Source organism: Numenius arquata, chromosome 12 (assembly GCF_964106895.1).
Source record: "Numenius arquata chromosome 12, bNumArq3.hap1.1, whole genome shotgun sequence".
Classification (NCBI taxonomy): domain Eukaryota; kingdom Metazoa; phylum Chordata; class Aves; order Charadriiformes; family Scolopacidae; genus Numenius; species Numenius arquata.
In genome coordinates, this window is record NC_133587.1 from 8783910 (window position 1) to 8801092 (window position 17183).

At 42.6% G+C, this 17183-nt stretch overlaps 1 protein-coding gene across 1 annotated transcript in view; it reads right to left on the reverse strand.

The window, feature by feature from the left end:
• Positions 1 to 4840: 4840 nt before the first annotated feature.
• The window catches only part of PTPN1 (protein tyrosine phosphatase non-receptor type 1), a 42306-nt gene continuing 29963 nt past the window's right edge, over positions 4841 to 17183 (reverse strand). The window contains exons 3-9 of the mRNA XM_074157155.1: positions 16558 to 16658; positions 14763 to 14861; positions 11842 to 11979; positions 9947 to 10156; positions 9125 to 9286; positions 8255 to 8490; positions 4841 to 5513 (exon numbers count right to left, since the gene is read on the reverse strand). Coding sequence (XP_074013256.1) covers positions 5306 to 5513; positions 8255 to 8490; positions 9125 to 9286; positions 9947 to 10156; positions 11842 to 11979; positions 14763 to 14861; positions 16558 to 16658 — 1154 coding nt within the window. The 3' untranslated portion in view covers positions 4841 to 5305. The remainder of the gene's footprint in view (positions 5514 to 8254; positions 8491 to 9124; positions 9287 to 9946; positions 10157 to 11841; positions 11980 to 14762; positions 14862 to 16557; positions 16659 to 17183) is intronic.

Genomic DNA, 17183 nt, shown 5'->3' on the forward strand with positions numbered 1-17183 from the left:
TAGTGGAATATGAGGCGCTGAATCACATCGTCCTCACAGCCACAAATGGGTACCCCAGGGGTTTTTTTGTTGTTTATCAGCGTCCGGGTGACTCGCCCTGCTGTGTTCCTGCTGCCCAATGACAAGGCACTGGCCCGTTCCCCAGGGGGACAGTTTCCAGCCCCCACCAAGTCGACTACAGGACGCTCTGTCTCTCGGCACAGGGGGAACGATCAAGCGCTGGACGATTTAAAAACTAGGATCTCCTAGAACATGGAACCAGGGTGTCACTTGAGTATTTTAAAATCCCCATCTCACTGGAATTATCTGTCCCTGCTCAAACTGGAAGTCAAATATGATCTATTTTCCCATAAAGTATGTTATTAATCTGGCATTTCTCAAAGAGGAGAGACGTGATCACTCTCCAGCAGTCCATCTAGAAACCAGCAGACAGCAGATTATTTACATCAACTGCCGTATACACCGGAAAAATCTAGCCCCGTCGCTTGGTGCTTTCCTTTTTTGTACTATTTAGTTGCAGAAGGAAAACTTGTTACTTCAACAGCCAATTTCTTTATAATTATTGCAACTTAGGACAGTTTCCAGCAGGGACACGCAGCTGTACCGAGCGTCCATCCTCAGCAGTTCTCAACAGGAAGGTACGTCTCGTATGTGCCACGTGCAGGTCTGACTGACATGTGCACAGCTCTGTCTAAGGCGTTTTGATGAGGTGTTTTTTAAAAGAAATTATTAATTTAGTCATAGATCAAGACTTCTCATAATCATAGACCCAGTGTCAGGCTCCTCACTTAACACTCAGTTACCTTAGCGGAGGGTGGCCATGAAGAGAAGCCTGGCTTCAGGTAAATACTTGAAAGGGTTTGGCTTGCGTGTATATATTCTTTTATATATATATATATATATATATATAACTTTTCTATTCAGTATTTATTTGTTGGATTTCATACTGTTTTCTAAAATTCTAATAAAACCTTTGAGACAAGTTCTTGCGAGTACTTTTTAGTGATGTGCTTGGGTGGGTGTAAGGCAATACACCCCCAGAGGGAGTTGAGGTACTTAACGGCCGCCCATCTTGGGTTGATACACAGCAGGTTGATACACAGCAGGTTGCACACCCGCTTCTGTACCCTCTCTGCGAGGAGCTGGGGCTTGTGCTGCTGGAAGCAGCAAAGCAGCTCTGTCCCCGGTGTCGCATTGGGAAGGGTGCAGCTTTGCTGATACAGTTCAGTCTACTGTGAGCAGCGGGACCGTGGGGTTTGGGTCACGCTGTTCCACAGCAAGGTAAAACTTAACGGGCTGCTTATCTCTGCTCTAACTCCGCTTTTAACTTACAGATTTACTTAAAAGCAGGGGAGAGAAGTTGTTCTACTTTTGGTAAGTTCTCTGCTTCCCCAGGCCACGCTGCCCCTCACTAGAGGGAGGAAAGGGAAACAGCCCCGGACTCGTAAGACAGGGCCGTAGCTTTCCTTAAAAATAGAAACAAAAAGGTAAATACTTTAATCCAACCAAGGCGGAAAGTCGATGGCTGCGGCTGCTGGAACACACCCAGGTACGTTACTGGATCCCTACCAAAGGCAGCTTCGTGCTAAGGCACAACTGAAGCTTCCACAAAACATTTATGCTTGAGAGTTATTACACTTTTTACATTACACTGATAAGTAAAATTTAACTGTTTAAAGTGAAAGACTAGAGGAGGAAGATGTACGTGTTGGGGAGAGACATGGGAAACTCGCGTCACTTACTCTTTTACTGGAGCTCTGACCTCCAAGTCAGTTCTTACAGTAACATTGAAACCTCTTTTCCTCTACACCCCCCCCCCCCAATGGGATGCCAGCCCAGATCTACCCGTGAGTCAGGAAAGGAGCCGGGGGCTGCAGCGCTGAGAGGACAGGAAGCAATAAGACTCTCAGGTACATTCTTTAAAAAAAGAATTTTATTGTTACAACTAAAATGAGAACTGAAAACTTGTATGGGAAATTGAAAAACTGTACAATTTTACTGTGACCTGTGAGGTCTTTGCAGCGGCTTACACAAAAGACAAGATACCTGAAAATGTATTATACCAAAACATTTAGCTTTTTTCGTTTTTTTGTTTTTTTGTTTTTTAAATTTTTTTTAAAAAAGTTTATTCTATGGCAATCTGTAAAAAAGAAAGACCTGATGAGTAAATATTTGCTTAAGGCATATAGCAGAGCAGCTCACTAACTTTCTAACAAGTTTAACATGGATATTTGTCCATTTTCCAAGAATAGGTTAACCAATACACCCACTGTGAAACGCTACGGTATATACACACCCCAACTACTACATACATATACAGGACATCGAAACAAAAATGTTTACAGTTCAGTACTATAAGCCTTATCCACACCTCACCGGGCCTGGGGGAGGTTCCAAGTTCTGCGTTTGGAACGGATGAAAGAAATGGCAAAACACAGGGGCAGAAGGTGCGGGGGGATGTGTTCAAAACTTCACCATCTGCAGAAACTTTCTCGTTAGAATAATTTGCAAGTGAGTTATTCTGGATTCAAAGGAAGGATGCTTTGCTTTCCCGTCAAGCCTAAAATTTATAATACTCCCGCTTGGGAACAATAGAGGTGGGTTTGGTTTTCAAATGGGCCACCGCTTCTGAAGCCCGACTTCTACAGCTCAAAGCTCTTGCAGAAGAGGCTTTTCCTCTCCCTCCTGCAGCGCAGCTCTGAAGGCAGCACGGGACGTCGTACCCTGAAACCGCTGAGCCGCTGCTGGCCTGGAGCGAGCAGGGGTGAGGTGTGAATAGGGCCTGCGGAACTCTCTGGAATGTCTGTACTACACCGGGCTGAAGGGAACCATGCGCAACAACCGGCTACACTGAGGACGCAGGAATTCACTAGGGAGTCATGCCAAGTACTAGGCGAGTACATGTATCTGATAAACACCAAATCAGTCTATCGCTGAATGAGGGTACTTTCAGCAACACCCTTGGAACCACAGCCACTTAATGATCAGGTCATGCAAATATAATTTGGGCACATCAGGAAGCAGAAATAGAAGTTCTTTCACCTTTCAAGCAGGTGGTATTTAATCAGGACACTAGAGGACTTCACATGCATTTCAATACGAACGGGGTACAAATGTTGCCTTAGAACAATATTCTACCAGGTGATGGAGAGAAGAGTGGGGACAAAGCAATCACATACTGTATCTTAAATACACAGCTGAGCCATTATATATTACCATTTTTCTATACTTATTTTTCATGTTTCCAATAATATAACTAAATATTGACTGATTACAACATTCCTCCTTTCAAGTACTGGTGTGACCAACAGTCTCACAGGTAAAGTATTGATTCCCAGTACTACCTGAGGATTTATTATTGTACTTTTGAAAAGCCCTTGATGCAAGCTTAACAAAACATAAAATAGAAATAACTCCCCCCACCCGCCCCTCCCCGTCCACCGACTTACTCACTGAAGGAAAAGAGCTACCCCTACAGACAGCTTTGCAAAAATAAATACGGAGTGGAGAGAGACTTCCATGAGACACTCCATAGCGGTGTCTGCGCTGAGAGGGGTGGGTAAGTGCTATCGCCCTAGAAAGCCTTTAAAAAATGAGAAGAACTGCGCAGTAACACTTGCGGATCAGCCGTCATGGTTCAGTTCCCCTCAGTACAGCTTCCCGGAGTGAGTTTACTCCTACCCCCCCCCCGCCCTGTGACACCAGCAAAGACACCTTTGCTGCTATTGTTTAAGCTATTAATAATTTGGTACTAACGAGGAACAGCCCTGACTGGGACTTGGCGCAGCGCCACCCTCCAGTCACAGTTCTACCCATGCACCCAAACCCTTATTTACAAGCACTTGACAGGACTGGAGCCCCGGAACGGCCGAGCGGCACGGGGAAGACACAGGGTGGCAGGGGACAGACCCACCATCGCGTGTCCCCAGTGTCAGGACAGGGACAGCCCCGGCAGCAGGGGCCGGAGAGTCGCCCTCTCGCACCCCCCTGCCCAGGAATTACTGAAGAGCGTATCTTCAAGCCAAACTAAAGCCAGTATTTTAAATCTTTGCTTTAAGCAAGCAGAACGTGCGAACGCTTGCATCATAAGCCAACTGAGACCGTCACCGACCAACATGTCTCCCGTGGAACTTCTCACGTCTGAGGGAGCTGCCACAGCATTAATTGCTCTGGATTCATTGAAATGCTTTCCTGTCCGTGGCCTGCAACGCCTCCCAGCACCTCCCTTCTCTGGCTGCGCAGGAACCCGCTGCTCCTTACGGAGCCAACGGAGAGTGAAACTGCGTTTTACATTCCAAATGATGAGGTTTCAGAACTGGTCCTTGTGAGCGCCAGCTGCACAGCCCCAGATGCTGGTGGAAGTGATTTGGTTGAATTTCCCTTCCCGTTTCTCTCCCTCCCCTTGACCTCTCCTAACCCAGAATAGAAAAGTAAAAACAGTTTTACAAAGGATGGTGCAATGGCAATAGGCGTATGTGCAAGTAGAGTGCAACAAAAGTCAATGAGGAGATACACTTCTTAAAATAAAAAAAAAAGAAAGAAAAAAAAAAAAAAAGAGAAGAGCTTGACATGTTGGGATACCCTGAGCAAACGCAGAAGCCTGTTTCTATTACCATGTAAAACAATAAGCTCTGTAAGAACAGTTATGCCAATATTAAATAGACCAATACCACAGGCGCTGCCCACAACTCAGTCTGTCACGATGAAGCAAGTTTAAAAAAAAAAAAACAAACAAACAAAACTAAAACCAAAACCCCAACCACAAACACCCCTCCCCCAACACCCTCCCTTCCAAAAAAGTTTACATTCTTCAGGTATGTGGGTTTCTTTTTCTTTGTTTGGGAACTCATCAATAGAATAGAAGTCACGTATTTGGTTACAACACTTGGAGAGTACAAGCAAGTTTCACCTGTGCCTAGTTTTTCTGAAACACAAAAGAAAAAGAACTGGCTTTTTTAAAAAAGGCTAAAAACAACAATGTGTTGTAATTCTATTATTTAGTTTAAAAAAAAAAAAAAAGAAAAAAAAGGAAAACAGACTATTTGGCATTTTCTCTGCTTACTCCTGAATATTTTAAGGCCCTGAGATTAGAATATTATGTTCTTGGGACCACAGGGCTAGATCAAACCCTAGTGCATCAATTCTCTCTTTAAGCCCTAACCAAAGTTCTGGCCTTTCAACCTAAAGATCCGCCCCCGCTGAGACAAGGCTCACGCGCCGCAATGAGCTCGCTTTCAGAGAGGCTTATTACAAACCCATCCCGTCATCGGTGTTTCCCGCAGGGTCGATCTTGCTGGCACGTCCATCAGTGAAAACACACCCTGTAACAGAGATAAGCTCCCGCCGTGAGGAAAGTGAACATGCAGATATTCACTAGAAATGGCTTCCAAGTTGTCATCATGTTCTCGTCCTCCTCTTCCGAGCTTTCTGACTTCATCGACTCTTCTTTGTGGGGCGAGAGACGCAGGTTTTCACCAACAGTTCTCCTCCGAATTTCAGTGTCTTGACTAGTGCTTGAGGACAAAGAAACAGATGTTCAGTATTGGATTCTCCTCTCAGGAGAGAAGCCACGAGGGCTCTGCAGGAGCACGGCCTCCCCCACCACACACCACAGACAAACCTGGAAATCTCTTGCTATCGGGAGCTGCAGATGACGGCAAACCAAAGCCTATCACTAATTACGACCATTCTGATTATTAAATTACAGGTTTAGAACAGTGCTTGTCATCAAAAGCCGTGCTTGGCAATATTTTGTGCCCTTTAAAGAGTAAGCTGACAGTTTTAAACAGCACCTACCCCCCCTGCTTATCACAGATCTGCCACCTGCACCGCGACCGGCAGTGAAGTAGCACAACTCAAACCTACATCCAGGTCAGGAGAACATCCAGGTTCTGAAATCGAGCACCCGCCCAAAAAGTCAGAGCCCGAAGGAACTGTGGTCGCTCGTGCAGCCCTAACTTAGAGAGAGCGGCAAAAGGCACTGCGGTAGCTTTCAATGATGGGACTGACCATCTCTTCACCTTTCGTACTCTTAACCTGGTTTGGTTTCTAGATACCCCCTGCTGGCAGCGTACAGCGTTCTGACACCCAAAGAGCTTCTTCACTGAGCAGGAACTTTTGTATCTACCGTACAGCTTCTTCCAGCTGAATTCAGAAAGCAGAGCGTCCCTGTGCCGTGAGAACCAGTGGGGTTGGAACCAGCGGGGAGACGCTTTGCACGGGGACCTCCGGGAGATCTGCTGCCAGCTTAAATACAGAACTCGGGAATCTTCCATCTGAGAACTGGAATTATTTGGGCAAGAAAATAAATGTGCTTAAGATTTCTGCTTCTTCTTGCCTCCTCTCTGCCAGCAGTGTTTATTTCCCACCCCTCCAGTTCCTCCAGCCTCGCACTATCCCACATCCTCTCCCATCAGACCTCTCCTCTGCTCTCCAGTCCCTCCCACTCCTGCCCAGCAGTTTCACTTTCCCTCTGCCCCAGACCCAAGGACAAGAGGGATGAAGGGACGAAGAAGGCCTGATGCTGCAGCGCCAGTACTGGTACAGGGTGAGGGAGCTCAGGATTCCCATCCTGGTGTTTCCTAGTACAGTCGAAACATCGCGTAAAGCAGGATGTAACTTTAGCAGGGTAAAACGCAGACGTCGAGTCCTCGCCGGCCTCTGCAATCAATGAAGGTGGGCAGTTCCAGAGCATGACTCAACTCCAGCCTCAGACAAGTGACTATAATAGATTAAATTAATTGAGTCTCTGAGCTCTTTAGAGATGGACTCATGTCTCATGAACATGTCTCATGTTCATCTAAGCTACACTGTGCAAAGTACTTCCAGGAAATCATTTATTCACCAAGAAATTCAGATTTATACAGCTAATGAGAAGACACGAGACACCAGCTTTAAATCCATCCTCTTCATTAGGCATGGCGAGCATGAGCTGGCATCTCGCAACCCAGGCAAATATTCTGGTAACGGAACCATATTGTCACGGAGATAAGAAAGAGGGAGGTGCTACCATTGCAACAGTCCCTTTTGTAGCTAAGCTTCCATTTGTGTCCATTCCTATTTCCAAGATTTTTCTTTTTAGTAAAGACGTCTGGAATTTGAGTATTTCACTTGAGAATCTGCCCTGATGAATTAAGAAAAATCCTGATCAAAGCGTTGTTTCCTGTTGAGAAGGGAAACACTTCCATTTATCTCCTTGCCTCCAGCAGAATCTGGAGGGAGACAACAGGTTCAGCTCCCGGCCTCAGCCTCCGCTCTGCCGTGTGAAATTAGAGGAGGTTTATTTTGAAGACAGATTATTGGAAACACATCTCACTGATCTCCAGTTCCCAGAGTCAAACACTCCCCCCTCTGGGTTCAGCCAAATAAAACACATCCAGCCTGCCAGCTGCATCTCTTGGAAAGGCTCTAGGAGTTCTGCGGACAATACTAAAACCTGGTACTTTATTCCAGTATTCCTATGGGAAGCTGAAGATATCATTAGGAGACCATCTAGTGGGGGAACATTAAACTTTCCCTTGATAATCCCTGGTGGGTATAGGATTTTTTATTTTTTTAATTTTGATTTTTTTTGTTCTATGTGGCATTCAGTTGTTCTGAATAAAACTAGTGAACCTGCAGGACGCCAGCAACACCAAGGCGTGCGGATTTCAACCAGTTCCATGCCACTGTGATACGTCAGGAGTGACATCTAGTGGTTAAGCAGGCAGGAACCTTGGCTTCTCCGCTCTTGTACCGCTCGTGTACACACATCTCTGCACATTTATTAGTCCTTACTATGTAGGTTAAATGACAGGTAGAAAAGTTCTCTTTTCATGAGCCCCCTCTACTCCATTCATCAAAAGCAGCTTTGCTTGCAACTAATTTCACATTTCGAAGCGTGGCTAAGGCTACTCAGCCTAGTTTTCAGCTCTGTGACTAATACCGCCTCTAAGTGAAAGAGCTCCTCTGTAACTTAACATACACTGCATGTAAATCAAGATGAAACCACCTCATTACGCTGTCACTTTTTCTCTTACTCCAGCAGGATCCAATAAGAAGCCCTGGCTCATGCCTGAAGGTAAAAGAACACGAGCATAAGAGCTTTACTGAAAAGATTTTGGGTTGGAACTATTATTACACTAATCAATCAAGGTCTGTTCAGGCCTTCTCTATGAAATGCCATTGATGAGGAAACGTTCTGTAACCTCTCAAAGCCAAGAGCCAACTGGATGGTCTTGGGACAGTGAAAAAAGCAGGAAACTAAACAAATTACCTGTCTGTGATCAGTGGTCCGGATGAACGAGCTTTGCCGTCTGGAACCGTCTCTTCCACAGCGCTGACTGAACATCTCACCTCTTCCTCTACTTCTTGATGCTTAGGAAAGAATTCTGTGTGGTCATGCATCCTTCCGTTGTGCATTTCTGAGGTTCGCTTTGGTGGTCTGGGAGGTGGTGGGGTATGTTCAGGTGGAGGGTCCAGGTCTTCATTGGAGAGCTCTTTCCACTGCTCCTTCAGGAAGGAAAAGCCCTGTTAAGCTTTTCTCTGTTTCTTTTATGTAAGCAGCTATAACTTTTAACATGGCAGGGTCTTTATACTCCACCTTTTCATTTATTCTTAGAATGGCTGTTTATTTGTATTGAAAAAAAGGAAAAAATAAGAAGACACAAGAATCCCAAACCTGAGCTACATCTAGCACGCAGAAGACCTCCGTGATAAATGCAGGAAATTTTAATCTATGTCTGGAAAATGTAAATAGCACAAAACAGAATCTGTGTTGCTCGAGTTCTGCAACTTATAGGACATAATCCCAATACTTAAAACTTCTGGCATATTAGAAAATGTTTATTATCTGAAATGAAAGACGAGGCCGACGCAGCCAGTCTACACCCCAGTGACAGGGCTGAAAAGCACACAAGGCCACCTCTTATACTGCAGGTACTTTTTTGAAGGCTCTTACATACAACACTTTAGGTCACGACAGATCATTAAGCACTGTATTTAAGAACCCCATAATGTAAAAATGTATTGAAGCTGAAGCAAGCACGAGATTTAAAGTCTCTTTCTATTCTGCTCATCGCCCACACTTGCTGCAGTTGAGCCGAGCCGAGCTCCCTGCCTCAGGCTTGCAGTTGCCAGTACTCACTTGCACCGAGGCATCTCCCATAATGAATTTTGCCCCTTCAATAACAGCTAAGTAGGAGAAACGGAGCTGATCCGCCGTCTGTATAAGTCCCATTCGGTACTTCCTCATCTCTAGGAGAACCTGTTTAACGTCCACAGAAGAAGGATCTTTCCGTTTGTCCATCTGAAGATAAAAATTTGAAAGATGCTTTATGCTCTGATGAGATTCAATAAGAGTCAGTTTGTAGTGTGGCCTTCAGACCACCCTTTGTATTACAGATTTAATAACCTAATAAAAAACTGGTATCAGCAGCTATTTATTGGGTCTCTAAAGAGACAGAGAGGGAAAACACACTGGGCCTCCAACACGTTATACGTTTTTGTCATTCTTGTTTTGAAAATATAATTGGGGGAGGGGGGGAAAGGACATTTTAACCTAGGCCTGACTTCTGTGTATTAGCTGCTCTCTCAGAGTGACAGAATAAAGCCAAGGGAACTCCAGTTTTATCTTAAAGTCAGGACAAAGTTGACTCTGTAAAAGGATAATTCACACTATTACTTAGCAGACATCTAGGGGTTTTTTTCTTAACCATGAGGGCAAAGCCTATCTTTGCAAATCACTCTAAAAACTACAGACTTTTCTTCTCCAGCCTCAAAATGGCCAGTTAAGAATGAGATCTGCCTTGGAATACACTCCCAAACCAGAATATGAGTAAGGTAATGGGAAATAGCATGTAACAATACTCCACAGAACATACCACAGCTCTTCGCAAGCCTACAACAAACCATTCCTCAAAAATAACTCTACAGAAATAGCGTATCATCTGGAAGAAGTCGTTCTTACCAGTAGGAGACACGTATCAACCAAACAAAACGTGCCCGATCTCCCGATGCCTGCGCTGCAGTGCACCACCACGGGCCCGTGCTCGGGGCTGAGCGAGCCAGACTCTCGCACTTTGAACAGGAAATTGAGGAATGAAGCGGGTGACTCTGGGACGCCGAAGTCAGGCCACGTAGTATAATGAAAGTGCAGAATCTCTCTAGTTTCCTGTGTCTGTAAAAAGAGTATTTAGGAAGTCTTTTAGCTTGGATACACAGGGCAGAAGTATTCAAAGTGCAGCTGCCTACAACAACGTTCTGATCAGCAAATACAGTTCCCTGTTCATTTTCCTGGCAAATAGTCACTCATGAATTTAGACATACAGCTTCGGACATCAGACATTTTTACCTTTAGGTCACTTTCAAGCTTGCACCTTTGGAAGAATTTTAGCTACTTCCTTTGAAAATAACTCTTGAGTTACATGGAATGGAGGCATGTAGCTCAGGCTACACTGCTTCCATGGCATCTTTAGAACAACTGACAAATTCAAATGACAAAGTTCCCCCAGTCTGAGGGAGCTTTTATAGCTGCACAGCTAAGAAACTAATTACAAGTCATTATCTCTTGTTGTGAAGGTCTCCATTTTGAGCAAAGGAAATTGGATAAGTAAATATACTTATTTATACCATGGTTTGGTTTTTCAGTACAGTTCAAATGCTTATATCGCCACAAGACAGCTGGCTCTGCTGCCTGCCAGTTCCTAATGGCAGAATATCATTTGAAGATTTCTCAAAATGAGATATGTCGAATTACAGAAGCCTTTACACTTCCTGCAGACAAAGCCCTTACACTATCACAGCTGTTCTTCACAGGTTTGTTCCCAATCTGAAAACTTTCTTCCAAGACTCCTAAGCCACCGGTGTTCGCATCCTCCGAGAATACTGACCTACAGCCACCAAACACGCCTGTGGCAGACCTCACAAATCAGACATCACAGTTCAGACCCACCACAAACTACTACTTCTTACTTGGGCACAATTTAGTGAAATTCCTGTCTGCTGTCTCACGCTTCCTGGCAGGATGAAGCATGCAAGATGCTAAAGCTGAGCAAAGGAGTAACTGTGTCCTCCACCAGGACAGAAGGGAACTCAGGCTGGCACCTCACAACATTCACACCTGGCTCAGCTCCATCGAGGACCTCAGACATTATCGTCAGTGACCTGCATCCAGTGAAAGTTAATGGTGGTCTCCCTCAGCCGGTCTCCCCAGTGAGCTTTAGATTAGCTCCCACTGCTCTAATACAGGGCAGTGCTAAAGAGGAGAGGAAGGGTGGGAAAAAGCATGTATACTTTTATTTTGGTATTAAGCAAAAGGAGGGGAAAAAATAATAAAACCCCCTACTTCTCTTAAAGCTTGTGGCCTGATCCTTGTACCAGCTCCATACAGCTCACTGCTGGACCAGCTAAAAAAGTTCCCACTTTCTGGTGAAAGCCATCAATGCAAAACGCAAAGATTTAAGCCAAAACCTAAAAATAAACCTTAGAACAAGACAAACAGGTAGCTTAAGTGACAGGAAGAGCAATTATTTCAGCTATAGCAGATGTCCTAGTGCTTTTGTGTTAAGTGTTTTTATGAAGGGCTCTATGAAAGGTAGTGACAAACTAACCCTCTCACTCAGTGCACAGCTGAGACATGAAAACGCCTGTAAGTTTCCCCAGATACATTTCATAAATATTTTAAGAGTTTCATTTCCATAACACACAAACTAGAGGCTGAAGAACGATCTCAGACAGAATCACCAATTCCACAACAAAATCTGCTATAATTCTGACCATCTTTTTCAAGACCTTGTTGATAAGGAGGTGAATCTCACCTCAGAGAGACTGAAGAATCTGATCGGTACTCGTTTTGGTACTTACTGTAAGGTTTTCCAATTCTAGTTGTCGTACTGTGTAATATGATTTTATATCTTCAGATATCAATGTTAGTTTCAAGTTTGTATCTTCAAAAAACATCTCCTTCTCCTCTTTCCGTGGCCAGTACTGTGCACACTTTATCTAAAACCAAATAGGAGACATTTATGTGTCATTTATATTTATGTAAAAGGCAAGGAAAAAACATCCCTAAATGCATTTTCTTATGAGACAATTTCTTCATCTGCTTTTATTATAAGGAAGGCCAATTCTAGTGTGAAGAATATCAGCCTTCCTTTATGTTGCAGAACCACATCTTCCCTGAATCTTTTGTACGAGTCAAATCATTTCGACCCTGATTGAACTCATGAAAATACCTAACGTTTGTTTAGGTAGAGCTCTCCTTCTCCTGCACGTAAACTGAAAGTGTGTGAAGCCATGGAATCTAACCAAAACCACCAAAGCCATTATTTATTTCAGCTTGTGTTGGAACAACCAACCAACCAACAAAATTAAGTAACTGTCTAATTATAAAAGTTGTCACAACACTCTGCCAAAATCTCAATTTTAGTCTATTCTGCATTTTATTTATTACCCTCGTGTCAAATATTTAAATTTCAAAAGAAGAAATAGATGTTAACAAGAGCAGAACATACTGTGAAAAAGTATTATGAATTCCACAAATAAGCAACATAGAGAGAATTATAACAAATTGTTAATTTGCAAGTGTAACATCAGATGAGATTTTGGGTTACTCTATTCACTCACCACAAAAATAAAAATAGCAGGGAGATCATTTTGATTTTACACAGCATAGTTTAAAAGTAAAGTGCCAAACAAAAAAACCCTGCCTTCAGCAAACATTCCCATTACCTACTTCTGACTGAATTTCAAATTTCTCAGTGAGGTTTCCCAGAGAGTTTAGTTGTGCAAAGTGCCAGGACCTTAAACGAGTCAACCAAATAGAGAAGTAGCACATTTTGCAGCATGCAGGGAAAAACTGAAACTAAAGCAACCCATCAGCAACGGGAATAGGAAAGAGTGTAACCACGTTTCTGACAGTTAAATGTAAGGATATTGTGACTGGGAGAACTGGTGGCTACTTCTGCCACCGAACACTGCTCCGCTGGAATGGGGTTGTGACCACCATTTGCCCACACCTAAACATGCAATAAGAACGGGTGGTTGGACATGGCTAATGCCTCTTTTATTAAAGGGCAAATAATATGGCTTTAAAGTTGAAGTGGAAGAACGATGAAAAAGAAACAGCGTTCTCAAGACTAAGATGATTTCTGACAGCATTTTAATAAATAAGAAAACCCTTCAGCATTTTATTTATAGGCAGACTAACAGTAGTATTGCTTAGATTAATTCTAGTTTTTATTCAAAATACATCCTCTAGTTTATCTGGGTGTAGAATGCAGTTATAGTTCTCTGCACTTTGGGTTTGGTTTTTTTTGCATTAATTTTCAAGAGACAGCAATTGGCTTTGTGTCTAATTTCTCCACCAAATGTGTCTGCAAACAATGTTTTGTTGTGCTGCACTGTAGGTCCCCCAATTCTGTTTGCAGAGAAGCGTAAGGAGCCAGCCCTAAGGGATCACAACAATTCTTTTTGTTCAAAACTATTGGCAGTGCAGAGAATGAGCGGGAACGGCTGGAAAGGAAGAAAGTATTGAAAAATATGGTTACTGCAACTCTTTTGAAGATTAAATTTCACTTGCACTAAGAAAAAAAGCAAAACACTCAAAAAATCAAGACTGCAGTTTATTAAAACAGAACTCATTGCACAAGAATCTTCCTCATTATTGGGAATTCTTTCCTGATTATGCAAAAGCATGTACCACCCAGTTATCACTGGTGGATACCCAACATACCCGCTGTCCCTCCTCCAAAGTGTCTTTGTACTGACAGCACTGTATCATTCAGCTTTAAACTGTGCGTTTCTATCAGTCTTTAAAATTGCTTTTGTCTCAAATTTGCACAGCTGCCAAGTCCGCTCTAAGGATGGCAGCTGTGGAGTTAGCACAGGGGCAGAACTCTGACCTGTGGATGAAAACCACGCCCGATGGTTCCCGTCATCTCCACCATCAGAGAGGCTGAGGCATTTCCTTACCAAGACAGCAGCTACTCCGTGTGCCAGAGGAACCACAACTTTTTATCTGTCTGAAGGTAAATTACTTTAAATATTCCCTGTTGTTTGATCAACTATTGTTTCTCTTCATCTTCTGCCCATACTGTCTAATGCAAACTTCCTAAAAGGCCTGGACAGACCGTAGCCCACTGCGCTTGTCCCAGCAGGTAAAGCACCGGCTCAGCAGCTGGTTCCACAACACCCAGAAGGTTATTGCTTGGGACAGACACCAGAAGTACTTTCAGTTGTGCCCCCTTTTTCCTCATACCTCTAACATATTTTGTAAAACAATGACACTGGTGGAGTCTGGTGCCTAAGGTGATACATTTAATAATCAGAGCTCTTATTGCATGATAGAAACTTGGAGTCAAAGCGCCTCCATAACGACTTCAAAACCATTTCATGATGCTTGTGAATCAACACTTGGTGTAAATGACCTTTGAGAGGTGCAACCTGTGACATTGAGAAGAACTCCATTCAGAGAGCTAGGTTAGCAGTAGAGACCAGATATTTACTGGTGTTGAGAGTCATATTGCGTTCATGCCTTATTTCAGCAAATTCAGAAGAAATTAAGACCTACAATTACAAAGGGAATAATTTTCTGAATGTGCTGAGACTGGTTCACTGGGTATTTAATTCTAGATATAACTTCATAGATAAAATTACTGATGGCTGTCATCACTCCCTCCCCATTTTTTGGGTTGGTTGGTTTGTTTTCTGGTGTGTTGTTTTTTTTAAAAGGAAAACCATAAACATGCAAAGGAACACATAGCTAGAACTGGGTAAGTACTTACGGATCCCTTTTCCATCACTCTGTTCAACATGACAACACCACGGCTTTTCTGTTCCCAAACCATCTCCCAAAAGTGACCACAAGTATTTGGCAAAGGTCCCTGCAGAGACAGAATCCCCAGAAATAAGCATTATTTTCTGTTAATGTCAGTTCAACGTTTCCCAGTAAAAGTTACTGCACTAGGCAATAAATTTAGACAAGTAACAAGCAACTTCTCATTTCACACTGTAAAAAAGCGCTGTGATACAGCTTTAAGTTCCATTTTAACACTATGAATTTACCCATGAAAGCATGGTTAACCTTCCCCCACGAAACATAACAGGAAGACAGAACTAGTCTCATTTGCGAGAAGAGAACTGGGAGTGAAAAATGCTGAGAACTTTCTTAGGAAAGGTATACATATGGGGAAATAAAACCTCATTGACTAAGAACAGAATTAACATCTATGTTGAACTAACTATTCTGTAATAAATTGCTGTTATTCATGATACTTGAAAACTACTAGACTGAATGGACAAACATTCAAAAGACTGAAAAAATGTCAGATCAGTAATAAGTTATATTGTTTTCCAGAATCTTCAAGGATCTGCTTTGGGACTGAACAAAATAATAACTCCTTTTAAAGACTATTATCTATTCACAAAGTAGATTTCTTTATAACTTGTTGTCTGTGCTATGTTCCTTTGCTATTTTCTACTCCAAAACCATTGCTCCAATTTTTGGGCAACACAAACCAGCATCATTGTGCCTCTCGTATTTGCTATGTATCACTTTGCCCAAACAAAACAGCAGCCCAGGGTCCTCAGAAAGTATGACTGGATTTATATAAGCCATTCAAAACCATTAAATTCTGGATCAGAACAGATGACTACTACTAGTTAGCTGCACATTTGACTATTCCACATATCAGTTCAACCCTATGACCAACCTCCCCTGTCATGAATAACTGGAATAAGAGCTGTGTGCACAGAATCAGTCATATTGAACACTGTACTGTCCACTTCTTCTTTAGATTTATCTTTATTCTCTAGAAACAGGAAGGAAGAGCTGCCGCGTGAAAATATTAATCCCAGTCTACCTTTATCTAAAGTGTGGGAGGAAGGGGTAAAAAAAGAAAGTCAAGATTAGAGACCAGGACAGTCTCCAGGGAACCAAACATTTAAGACAAACAAGAATTCTGGCACAGTTGCTAGTTCTCAGAATAAGACAACAGGGAATCCGGGTATTTTTAAATTTGTTATACAGATAGGTGTGGAATTCACAGATTCAGTGAAAAATAGGCACTTCCCTTCTGCCCTCCATATTCCCATCACTAAAGTCTGTATTCACAGCTTTCCTCACATTAAAGGTAGAAGCATTAGCGTTGCCCAACTTAGACCTTTTGCAAGCCATGTTATTAGGAGGTACATTATTTGTAAATGCTACAATGACATCACTTACAGAAGGATGTTTAACAAAAAATACCTGGTGGAGCGTAAAACTTACTCGAAAGAGAAGGTCAGGTGTAAGATATTCCTAAATATGTTTTAGTTAACATCTGCCCCTCTCACCATAACACATAAGTATCTGTTATACAAAGTGACCAAAATACTCTACAAAAAAGTCAGTCAGTGCTGACAGGAAGCAGGAAGAAATATGTAGCATTTCTATAAAATTGTTCTATGTATATGTTTATAAAACACACAGATGTTTATACATACTTAACTAGCTTTACAATAAAGAAAGCAAACATAATAGGTTAAAGAAAAACAACTCCAATCGCCATATGTTTTTTATTATCCACTGCCAGCAATTACCTGGGTGAGGATGTAGCTCCTTTGGGCCTCTTCCATTTTTATCAAACTAGCATTGATATAGTCATTGTCACCTTGGTTTAGCTTAATTCGACTGTGATCAACTGCAGCATAATTAGAAAACACTGGTTAATGTATATGCAACACAGCACAACCCATGCACAATCTCATCAGATGTTAGGATCACAAAAGCTGAGTCCTCCTGAAGAATGGTAAGAGCTTAATGGCAGGGAGCGCAGAGGTGTTCGGGGGCGCTTGTAACTCTGGAAATACAACAGAGGTACTACAAGAACAGCACTACAGCGACCATAAGCTGCCCTCCCTCTTCGAAGAACACATTGCAAGAATGGAAGTATTTGTATCTGAAGTAATCACAACAGTAATTTGCAAACCAGATCACACTGACCTACTTGTACAGTTATTGAGTTACTGTTTTTAAATAAATCTAATTACACAACTGTTTATCTTTTGCGGCTTAAACATTCAAACTCAACTCGTTCAAGGTTGTTAAAGGTTTGCCTGAACATATATTGGACAAACAGAACAGAGACTTCTTATTCTCCTGATAGACATTTAGTTACTGTTTCCAACCCAACCACACCTTAATGTACAGAAAAAACAATCAAAAT